Below are 12,822 nucleotides of genomic sequence, written 5' to 3'. Positions count from 1 at the left end.
TTTGTCACCTGCAATATTTTACGACTGAAATATGATTTCATCTCTAAAACAATTTTGTGCTACGAAGAATAATGTTTTTGACATATGAGAAAATTTTGAGAATAATCTAATTGACATTTTTTCATAAAAAATAAAAATCTAAAAAAAAACATTACTTAAAGTTGGTAAAAATTTAATACCGATTCAAATATCTTTTCAAAAACTTGAAATTGAGGCTTCAAGCTTATTTTACCTTATAAGAAATAATGTTTTCAACATTTCAAAAAATGTTGATAAAAATCGAATTGACAGTTTTTTACAAAAAATAAAAACCTAAAAAAAAATGTGCAAAAGTTGGTAAAAATTTATTATCGACTCAAATATCTTTTCAAAACTTTAAGATATTGGCTTAAATTTACTTTTATCTCTTAAAAAATCTTGTTGTCAACATTCAGTTAAAGTTTGAAAAAAATTGAATTGACAGTTTTTGTACAAAAAATTAAAAACCGAAAAAAAAATTAACAAAAGTTGTTAATAAATGTTTTTCGACTCAAATATCTTTTCAATAATTTGAGATAATAGCTTCAAACTAATTTTTTTTTGTAAGAAATATTGTTTTCAACATTATGACAAATTTTGAAAAAAATCGAATTGACAGTTTTTTTTACAAAAAATAAAAACCTAAAAAAAATGTATAAAAGTTGTTAAAAAATGTTTTTCGACTCAAATATCTCTTCAAAAATTTTAAATATTGGCTTCAAACTAATTTTATCTTTTAAGAAATATTGTTTTCAACATTTGGTAAAATTTAAAAAAAAATCGAATTTACAGTTTTTTTTTTACAAAAAATAAAAGCCTAAAAAAAATGTATAAAAGTTGGTAAAAATTGATTTTCGACTCAAATAGCTTTTCAAAACTTTGAGATATTGGCTTTAATTTACTTTTATCTTTCAAAAAATCTTGTTTTCAACATTAAGTTAAAGTTTGAAAAAAATCGATTAGACAGTTTTTTTACAAAAAATTAAAAACCGAACAAAAAATTAACAAAAGTTGGTAAAAAATGATTTTCGGCTCAAATATCTTTTAAAAACTTTGAAATAATAGCTTCAAACTAATTTTATCTTATAAGAAGTATTGTTTTCAACATTTGGTAAAATAAAACTCTAAAAAAAAAAAACAATACTAAAACTTGGTACAAATTGACTTTCGACTCAAATAGCTTTTCGAAAATTAAAAATATTGGCTTCAAACTTCACAGAAAATATTGTTTTCCATATTCAGTAATTTTTAAATAAAAATCCAACAGTCCGTTTTTTCATACAAAATTAAATCTACAAAAAATAGTACACAAATTTGGTAAAAATTGATACGAGTACATATGGACAAACTTTTAAGCAAGACAAATCGACAGACGGGATGGAAAGTTATCAGTGTGGGTCGCATCCCAGCCTCTTTTTTTGTTTTAAAAACCAAAACACACCACGAGTACTACTACGTTTTTCAAATACAAATTCTAAAAAATTAAGGTTTTTTAGGAAATTAAATGGCGGTTAAATTTTTGAAAACAAACTTTTTTTGCAGGCAGTATATACAAAATACAGGCAATAGTTTTAAACAGATACTTTGGATACATGAGCAGGTTCGTGTGCAAGTTTTTGAACAATTTTAATTTAACAAACAACATGAATTTTGAATTTAGGGTTTATGCGTTGATCTCAATTTTTTATTTTAACTTGATAGTTTGTAGCAAAAAAACGTTTCTTTTGAAAATCTGTTGTAACTGAAACCAAAAAGTTAAAAATATTGACCAAAGAGTAGTAAAACCAAGAATTAACTTCGATATCGGAAATGATTTTTAGGCAAAAAAGAGTTTCGACAAAAGCAATTTTTTGGAGGATGTTAAATTATGCACCTGGATGAATAGACATAGAATTACTAATTTTTTTAAGGCATATTTTTAATCTTTATAAACCCAATCTAAGATGAACTTTTCAAAATACAAATTAATTGCACAGTTATTTTTTAAATAACTAAAAAACTTTTACGTTTCACTTTTCAAATAAAGTCTGAACAATTGAAAAGCGAAACGTCTTCTCAATTTGATAATTTTGTGAAACAATTTGCAGGTTATATTTTGTTCGTATTTGGTGAAGGGTTTTAAATTAATTTTCAATAGTTTGTTAAGGAATTGGACGTAAAGACATTTCCCCTTTTGTTTATCAGTCAAGTTCCTATGAAAAATCCAAAATAGTTATAGCCTCTCATTTTCACTTAAATTTTCTTATTGGTCATGCGAAAATATTTTAGTTTTTTTGTCAAAACAAATTTTTGGTATAATTTGCAGGCCCATATTTAAATTCTTAAAGTACTTTTATTTGTTAAGTTTTATTAACTTTTGTATTCATCTTAAACTGCAAAGTGTCGAAGCTGTTTTCTAAGTCTTAGATAAAATTTAGATAAGTGCTTGATTGAAAAATTAAATATTTTAATACAAAAAAAAAAAACAAGCAAAGTCTTACCCCTTCAATTTTTCAAAACATTAATCAAGTAGAACGAGGAATCAGCTGACTGTATATTATCGGAAAATTGTAGAATTTTTGTGGGTATATTTTACTTTTAAATTCACACATAAAATAAGTGGTTTTCGAACAATTCTTTAGTAAAAACGCGGTTTTCCGAAAAAACTATACCCTAAACCTGTTTTTTTAAGTTCACGTAACGATTGTATTATGTTTTAAAGCAATATTTTGTTTGAAACCAACCCTTAATTTTACTGTTGCTGATGTATATAAAAAACGATCATTTTGCATTCACATACCGATATCTTAGCGGATAATGCTTAAATAAAGGTTTTAAAAAAAAAGGCCATTAAGAGGTTAAGTGAGAAAAAATCCGTATTTCCGAAAAAATATATCTGTTGTTTTCTTGAGATGACTAAAAACAGTAGGAGTTATTTTGTTTACATGTTAAAGGTATCTTAAAATTTTTGATTTTTGTTCATCTCTTAAATTTGGTGAAAAGGGTATTTTTGCAAAATTATTCAAGATTGATTTTGATCTTGATTATTATAGCTAAAAATATAGCATTATTTGTTTATCTTGTTTTTTTTTTTAAGATAAAGCATTTTAATGATTAACCAGAATACTCCCAGTCCCACTCTATTACCTTTTTTCCGGAAATTACCCTTAATCCCAAGAGTGTAATATTCCAAAATCTTTTTCTTCGAAAATAAACTTGATGACAATTACAGCCTATAGTACGAATCCTGAAGATGATGAGTTAATGCATATATCCTTTCATCATCAGTCTCGAAACTTGCTGTCAGGTTTTAAAGACCAAATATCTTAATTTCAAAACCAACTGATCTGCTTTCAAAAAACAATTTTGTATATTAAGGGTAGAAGCTAAATTGTCACTTCAGGATAATAAAAAGCTCAAAGTCCTGTGTCTTACATCAAAAACTAAATATTATTTTATCTCGCAATACAAATCTTATACACGTTTTCAACTGACAAGTTGTGATTTCGTGTTCCCTTTCACCATTTTCAAAAAAAAGAATACCCAAAAAAAAGCAGAGAAAATCCTGAGAATAGCTGATTTTGTACTTTATTCAATGATCAAAAATCCATTCATGCATACAATTTAGCCCAACCAAAGTAGTTCTGACTTTATTCAAAGCCACTCAACTGCTTTAAGGTTAGCTATACAAGTATAAGATATACAAATGTATTTAGTAAAGGGAAGAAAAACAGAAACCACAAGGATAATCAAATTGCTGCAAAGAAAACGTTGCCGTTGCTCGTCGTCCTTCTTCGTGCTTGGCTCATAGCTCATGATGGTCCTTGACTCCCATCATCATGAAGAATAGCAAGAAAGCAAGCAAGCAAGTCGTGCAACAAAAATAAGAATCCTCAACAAAACAAAGTGAAATAAACGAAGTAAATTCAACCGCAACCACAATCACCAATCTGTCGTTTCCAATTTGCACTCTCTTAATAGGATTTGCATATCAAATCTTAAGAAAACGAACAAGAATGAGAAGAAAAAAATAAATACACATTTCTCTTGTCAGAAGAAGAAAAAACATCCTTTTCGTCCTTTCGTTTTCTCATCCTAGTTTATTTCTCGCTTTGAATTCACAAAAAGGAAACAACATTTACCCCATCATCGTTTCTCGAGTTTCCTTCCTTAATTGACACAATTTAAGAATTTTCAAAAAAAAAAACAAGGACGAAAAAGAGAATGTCCTTTCACATCTCTAAAATTATCCCCATCCTTCTATTCCGAACTCCGATTTAATCATCACGCATTCCAATGTACTTTCATATACGTGTGCTTCCGTTTTGTATACCTATATATATATATTTTACAGGGCTCGTGCCGAGGTAATTGACTTCAGTGCCCCGTACTTTCATGGAGGTGTATCCTTGTTGGCTGCGCCAAAGAGGAAGTCCGAAATACCATTGCTGGCCTTCCTGTTGCCATTCTCTCCGGAGCTTTGGATTGCCATTTTCACGTCACTCAACGTGACAGCCATCGCTGTGGCTATATACGAGTGGTTAAGTCCGTTTGGGCTTAACCCTTGGGGCCGGCAGAGGAGTAAAAACTTCAGTATGTCATCAGGTAAGTGCATAGCTAATATTTACCACCATCACCCTACATAAATGAACTTTTACCCAAAGTAAACATTCGACCATTTATTCCATGTGGATGTTATGTGGATCGTATCATTATTGTATGATGTTTTTATTATTCGAACTTTCTTTTTACTTTTTTTTTTCATCTCAATTTTTGCAGCACTTTGGGTTATGTGGGGATTGCTCTGTGGACATCTGGTGGCTTTTAAGGCTCCCAAATCATGGCCGAATAAATTCTTAATCAACGTTTGGGGTGGTTTCAGTGTGATATTCATTGCTTCATACACAGCGAATATAGCAGCGCTTATTGCGGGGTTGTTTTTCCACAATTCCGGGAATACCCCCGAAGTGTCGGTAAGTACTTTGAATATAAAAATATATACATACATACTTTCTTTGTCAACATATCCTTTTTATCCTGGTGCGGTGTTATTGTTGGTATATTATTAATAGCAGAGTAAAGGAAATTCACTTCAATTGGATTGAGTCAAAGGTTTCTATCTCTGGGGAGAAATCTAGCACAAAGTTCTTGAGAACGAAACATGAATGGTAGAGAAATGTTCATAGAGTCACTGTGGCGTATGTGGAATATTTTTTGTTTTTATTATTTTTGCTTTTTTTATTACTCTTTAGGGAGAGGTGTGGTTTGTCTTAAGGTTTGTCTTTAGAAAAAATAAGAAAAAGTGTAACTACACAAGAATCAGTTTGTTCCTGGTTTTATGGGATTTTCTTCTTTCTTCCTTTTTTTTTGTCATCCCAAGAGTAATGTGTAAGACTTTGTCGCAGAATAAACTGATTCGTAGGAGACTTATTTTTATTGGGGTTTTCGTTGGTTGGAATTTAAAAAAGGAAGAAATCATCACAATGATTTTCAGAGAGCTTCTTTGTAAATAGATACAAATAATTTGTATGTTTTTATAGATTTGGTTTGTCAACAGAGGATTTTTACGTACCACTGGGAATATTAATAAATGCAGACAGTTTTTCATTTTAAAATAAAGCACAGGCATACTTATAGTGAAAAAAAATTACATTTTTTGAGACACATAAAAGCCAAAGATGTCATGTTTGAGTTTAGGAGCTTGTCAAAAGTCATAAAAATCAGTTTAATGGATTGACAACGATAAAAATGTATTTCTTTTTGTTGAATTTAAAATGTAAATTTTATGTGTTTTTACTCGTAGTAATTCGAAACTATTCGCAACAATGTTAATATAAGAAGAAAATAAGGGAAATCTGAGTGTGGTAAGTTTGTCTCCTCCAATGATCTTGATTAACATTTGTATCCATTACTTTTATCATATTTAGCAACTCTTAATATTAACCTCTCTTACTTTGATGTTCTAGTTTAATAGAATTATTATGAGTTACAAAATGTTGGATGTTCTGAAAAACATGAGAACAATATTAAAAATTTTATTTTATTATTTTGTGAGGGTAAAAAAATATCTTCCCCTGTTCTCAAAACAACCATTTCTTATTAGTTCTTGTTGATTTTCGAGTCTTATAAAAAAAAGGGCAATAACTTGTTTATGAACTAAGACCAATAACGCTGATAATGATAATCGATTTCAATGAAAAGATTGACCTATATAAAAACAACTTTAACAGTCTAACAAATTCAAATTATATTTATTGTGATAGAAAATCGAAAGTAGAGGTGTGTGATACGAAGGGAACTGGTTAATTCTTTGGACTGTCACGTTCTCAACGGAAGCTATGAAGACGACCGTATATTGTGTTCTGTGATCGACTATCTATCTGGAAACTCGATCTCCCATTTGGATAAATTTGAAGTAGCTGTCAAAAAACATTCTCAGATCACATGCCGTTGGAGGTCTCGTTCAAGCTAAGAACAGGTCGTGACGAAACAGCGGTTTCGGAACTTTCTCTTAAACCGAAATTTTATTGGAATTACCACAACTGAGAAATTTGTCAGTGCAGTATAAACAGAAAAAAAAAAACCCCGACTCCAGAGAACCCCGACTCACTCACTTACGAGACACACTCGTAACTTTCACAAAAAAGGGAGCTTGTCATACCAAATAAACAAAAATGGTTCGATAGAAAGTGTTTGTCAGCAAGAAATCTTTCTTTTACGTACATCCTTAAAGTGACTCAGAACGTCAGGCAGCATAAACTTTAAAGTCCTGTATGCATCTGCAAACCAAAAAATTCAAAGAGCTTTGTAAGCTTAAAAAACGAAATTTAGACCTCAGAAATATGGAAACAATAAACAAGGCTAAAAACGCAACTAATTTCTGGAAACAGTGAAACTTTTGAGTGGAGAGACGACTCCAGTGTGTACATGTCAGCACATAAACCTTGGTTAAAAACATTTTTCGAGTCTTCTTAACACAACTGAAATATCACCTTCAAATCAATATGCAACCCTTTTATTATCCATTGAAATTCTTGATGCTCCAATTTGTCTTTCCGAAACTGAAGTAGCTATACAAAACTTTAAAAATAGTAAAGCTCCTGAATTTTATAAACATCTCCCAAATTTCATCCCCAAATTTCTATAGCTCCATATTGGCGAATTCAACTAAATTTTAGAGACGGCCAACGCTCCCGTGAGTTTTCAATCAGCAATCATCTTTTCCTTGCTTTAAAAAGCAACCCTGAATATTCAACAAACTACAGAATCATTTCATTTTTAAATATTGCGACAAAGCTTTTCAGTTCAGTATTGCATACTAGATTATGCAATTGGATTGAAAGTAAGGACGTTTTGACTGAGTTTCAAGCAGGGTTCAGAAAAATTCACGCAATAATCGATTAAATATTTTCTACGAGAAGAATGGCAAAAAGCTGTATGCCTTTTTCGTCGACTTTCGGGCAGCATTTAACTCTATTCCTAGGAAACCTCTCTTCTACAAGCTCTACAATTATGGAATCTCTTTAAAAATAGTAGCAGTCATCAGAGAAATATATACAAAAAACGTGGCACGAGTGTGGGATAGAAAACGACTTTCCGATGAGTTTCAGACCTTAATGGGAGTTAAGCGCGCTATTGTTCAGTCTATTCATAGACGATATAACTAACTCAGAAAGAGGCGGTGTAGTGCAAAATCCTATCCTGGTCTATATGCTGACAATATAGAATTCCTGACCGAATCTATAGACGAAATTCTGCAAGAAGTTGGAAATAGGAGAAAACAGGAGTCCGGGGCTTGTACTAAGTCTCATTATTAATTTTAGAGAAGCATGCGTATTTGAGTGGTATGAAATGGCGAACAACTTTGTCAATATCAACTAAAGATAATCTTTCTTCGCTTGGTTCGAAATTTGATGATTTGATTATGAAAAACATATATAGAATGTACAATCAGTTAACTGATGAAGCAGAACCATCAATTTATAGAGCTTACTGCAGTAAAGTTTACATCTTTTTAGAAAAAAAGAACCAACTTCTTGGCCGATTATACCAAACGCAACATCAGTATAATCTTTAAAGTCAGAGGTGAACTCCTCAGTTTAAACTTTACCGCCCAGATCTTCATCTATGGTGTGATCTTTGCAATGAAAGAGAACGTGAGGCTTCAGTTTTTTGGGAGTTTGCCCAATTCTGAAAGAATTCCGCATTAGATATTTTGGTATTGATAAATTGGTAAATGGAAAACGAGGATGTCTTATAACAATATTGTTTGAGTGCTTTATGATACAGGACATGTTTAATAAATAAAAGTTTTTAATAAATTCAAACTAAAAAGTAAATGTTAGTCTGGTAGACGGCCATCGATCAAACCATTCAAATACTTAAGATTAACTTACAAAGAAAAATTATTAATAGTATTAAAATTTTAAGTCAATAAAACTAACTAGTAGTTAGCAACAATATTTTGCATCAGATAAAATAGATTTGATTTAAATATATCTTCTATTTCCTGGCATTTTGAGTCGAAAACTATAATACTTTTATTAAAACTGCTGAATTTTTTTAAAGTTCTTATTTCTTATAAATATGGTACCGGTTAAATTGTTTTAAGAAAATTGTCTTACTTTAACAACAAAATTTTGCATAGAATTAAATAATTTAACCGTTGTTTCGATTTTTCAAAAAAATTTCACCCGATATTAAAAACGTAATTCTTCGTTTTACAAAATTATATTGGAGATTAGAACATGTTTTTTGCGTGAAATATTCGAGTTGAAATGCATTTTTTAAACTTCTTACATACTAAAGGTAGCGCTACATTCTGGGACGGACCTTGCCTTCAACCAACATGTTTCTGCAGCTAGATCGGTCTCTTGCTAACTGTCTCCAGTTTCACCCACTAAGTTGGTTGAGGTAATCTCCCACCAGCGTGTGCCACCTGAGTCACGATCTTCCTTGCGCCGTCCCTCGGTTCTGGATTCAAAGACATTCGGGGCTGGAGCGTTAAGTAGCGTACATCAGCTCTTCATGACTAAGACTCTAAGTCGTAGGTTTTTTTTCTTTTTACCAGGTAAGTGTCGATGTTCGATGTACAGGCCGTACAGTTCGTCGTTTTATCTTCTCCTCAATTCGCAGTTTATGCACACGGTACCAAAAATTATCCGAAAAATGTTTCTCTGGAAGCATTCAAAGATGCTTCCGCCTATCTTTGAACTTCAAAAATCTTAAGACATAAGTCTTTATGCAAAATACGATATAATAAGCCATATTCAAACTTCTACGATAAGTTTTGATTTTGTCTTTGCTAAATTAAACTTCAGTTTATTTTATTCTTAAAAAATGTTTTACCATTTTAAAACGATAAAAATATTAAAAGTATTTTAAGATTTAAAAATGAACCCGCAAAAAAACTCTAACTTTTCAAAATTTTCATATGAAAATCTTAGAGCGTTTTTTTCTTTGATTCGTTTTTTACGCATTCAAATTTTTCAAATTTAGTTTTGAAATAATTAAAAAATTATAACCTATTTTCAAGATACAGAACTTCGAAAAAAAAATATTTTTTAAATACCAAAAACAAAAACAATGACTTTTCGATCATCAAATATTATTGAGACAGTATAAGAGCTAATACAATAAAAAAAGAGGTTGGCTTGCGACCCACACTGATAACTTCCCATCCCGTCTGTCGATTTGTCTTGCTTAATAGTTTGTCTATATGTGTATCAATTTTTACCAAATTTGTGTACTATTTTTTGTAGATTTTATTTTTTATGAAAAAACCGACTGTTGGATTTTTATACAAAAATTACTGAATATCGAAAACAATTTTTCTGTGAAATAAAATCACTTCGAAGCCAATATTTTTAATTTTTGAAAAGCCATTTGAGTCGAAAATAAATTTTTACCAAGATTTAGTATTGTTTTTTTTAGAGTTTTATTTTTTGTAAAAAAAAACTGTCAATTCGATTTTATTCAAAATTTTATCGAATGTTGAAGCCAATATTTCTTTAGTTTAAAGCCAATTTTTCAAATTTTTGAAAAGATATTGGAGTCGAAATTCATTTTTTACCAACTTTTGTTAATTTTTATTTAGTTTTTATTTTTTTGTAAAAAAAATGTCAATTCGATTTTTCTCAACATTTTTCAGAATATTGAAAACAATATTTCTTATAAGATACAATAAGTTTGAAGCCTAAATTTCAAGTTTTTGAAAAGATATTTGAATCGATATTCAATTTTGACCAACTTTTAGTATTTTTTTTTTCATTTTTATTTTTTATAAAAAAACCGTCAATTCGAATTTTCTCAAAATGTTATCAGATGTCAAAAACACTATTTCTTGTTGCACAAAGTAGTTTTGGAGGTGAAATCATATTTAAGTCGTAAAATTTTGGAGGTGACACATTTTTTTTCAGTTTTTTTGATTTATAAAAAAAAAACCGTTTAATGGATTTTTTTTTAAAAATATACTTCTATAATATCACGTAACAATATGTTATATAAAATTTAATTCAAGTCTCTAGCGTTTTTCGTTCGTCAGATATTTATGGTTAATGAAAATTTTCACCTTTTTTCAATCTTCCAAAGCTCAAGAACCAGAAGAGATATCGACTTCAAATAAATTTTTGTATGCATATAATAACGCAGAAAGATGAAAAAAGGGTTTTAAGAAAGTTGCATAGGTGGTTTTTTTACAGTTAAAAAAACAGGTAAAAATTGTGGTTAACTCTAAATATCTCACAAACTAATGCTGCTTGGGACTTGAATTAAATTTTATATTATAAATTTTGACGTGATACCAAATCAGTATATTTTTGAAAAATAATATGATAATTTTAAATTTCTTAAGAATAATTCAATTGACAACTTTCTTAACAAAACACGAAAACCTACAAACTTTTTAAGCAAGACAAATTATCAGACGGGATGGGAAGTGTGGGTCGCATCCCAGCCTCTTTTTTTATAGGTTTGAGAGAAATTGTACTAGAATTGTAGTAGAATAAATCTTAAACCTTTTTCTAACTAAACAAAGCTGCCAAATTCTATCTGTTGTTTCTAACCTGGATTTTATTTTATCGGTTATTTATATCGCTGAATGGGTCGCAGTAGCTCAAATTTGTCTATTTTACTATTTCCGACCTAAAATGTACTCAAAAATTGCTTTAGCTTTGCAAAATTTCATCTTCATCATTTCTTGTGCGTCGTCAAAGCAACTAAATGTTCAACAACTATTATTTGTCAAAACTCAAAAAACAATACCTCCTGAATCAACCGTATAGTGATCCATTCAAAATGAAAGCCCTTAGCGGAAAACGTTTTTAAATGTATATATCAAAACACAAAAGTATCATACCACAAACTACAACTTTAAAATTCTCCAATATTCATTTAATTTCACAAATAGCTGAAAAAAACAGTTAAAACTATAATTTTCTGTCAATCTTTTTTTTTAAACCATTTTCCTTTCCTATAGACAGATTAGGACGACAACAAAAATGCAATCAATATTGTTTCAACGTTAACCTGTATCTATTATGGTTTTCCATTAAAATCTACAATATTGCAATTTTTTGCTGATTTAATTTACTGTTTGTTTTTTTCGTTTACTAATTTATCTGGCAATATTGAACACACACAAAATGGTTGTGTGAATATAACCATTAAAAAAAAAGGATATGCATTCCATCTAAGCCAGATGTCGAAAGAGATTAACTTGATCTGTCAAATTGCATTTTTCTCGCATAATAACATATTCAACTGCATGTGTGTTGTATTTGTACGACCCACCGAACAAATGTCCTGAAGCCAGAACTTCTTTTTTTGTGTGTATGTGTTGTTTTTTGTCATCTATCTGCTATATACACTCATGCAAAACTATTCAAATCAAATCAAAACGAATCTTTTGTTTGATAAATGAAAAAAAAAAAAATAAAAAAAGTCCTTCCCAGAGAAAGGATATATTTCCCCACATCCAACTGTTGATGACAATTCCACTGTTTTATCATGCAAACTATTTTCTTTTTTTTTTAGTTCTCAATTTCAATGCACAGTCGTATCCTGGATGATTAAATCAGGATCCTTTTTTTTTTGTAAATTTGTTTTGTATGGAACTGATGTGAAGCGAATTCACAATTTGAATGAAATTAATCCAAAAACAATGAATTACCAGACACTTTACATATATTTCCAGTTTTTAAATCGTTTTGCATATTAATTTTGTTTAACTTTTTATTTGTATTTTTAAATTTGAGACAAAATTATAAAATATACAAATTTAATCGGTCTCGAGCGCTTATCAGGATTACTATAAGCTAATTAGTTCGATGGAGAATATGCGGTGTTGTTAATTCGATTATTTCAAGACCGATTATAAAGCCAATTGAAAAGGATTACAAAAATTTCCATAAACATAAATATCCTTTAAAATATGTACACTCATATATAAAAATACTCTCAAGTCGACAATCTATTTTCAGTCAATCAAATTTAATAATGTCCTTATACAAAAAAAGGAACAAAAAACAACATAAAGAGAAAGTGAGTTAATGTCCTTATTGATTAGGTTCCTTGCTGGTTGTTTGTTTGTCATTTCTCCTGACTAATTCAAAAAGGACGTGTTAATTCATTTTGATTTATTTGGCTCATTCAACTTCAACAACTCGCCAGATGATGATGAGGACGATGATGATGGTGATGGTGCCACTGATGTCTGCAAGAACACAGATATACACAGAAACGGAAAGGCAACGGGAATACGAAAACACAAAGGCAATATAACAACAAAATATTATATAATTAAGCTCAAAAGGACCTTCACTCTGT

At 29.9% G+C, this 12,822-nt stretch overlaps 1 protein-coding gene across 3 annotated transcripts in view; it reads left to right on the top strand.

The window, feature by feature from the left end:
- The window catches only part of LOC129949971 (uncharacterized), a 286,002-nt gene that overhangs the window by 217,672 nt on the left and 55,508 nt on the right, over positions 1 to 12,822 (top strand). For all 3 annotated transcript variants that reach the window (XM_056061724.1, XM_056061723.1, XM_056061722.1), the window contains 2 exons: positions 4,352 to 4,602; positions 4,777 to 4,970. In XM_056061724.1, coding sequence (XP_055917699.1) covers positions 4,352 to 4,602; positions 4,777 to 4,970 — 445 coding nt within the window. The remainder of the gene's footprint in view (positions 1 to 4,351; positions 4,603 to 4,776; positions 4,971 to 12,822) is intronic.

Source organism: Eupeodes corollae, chromosome 3 (genome assembly GCF_945859685.1).
Source record: "Eupeodes corollae chromosome 3, idEupCoro1.1, whole genome shotgun sequence".
In the NCBI taxonomy this organism is placed as follows: domain Eukaryota; kingdom Metazoa; phylum Arthropoda; class Insecta; order Diptera; family Syrphidae; genus Eupeodes; species Eupeodes corollae.
This window is presented reverse-complemented; position numbering and strand designations above follow the sequence as displayed.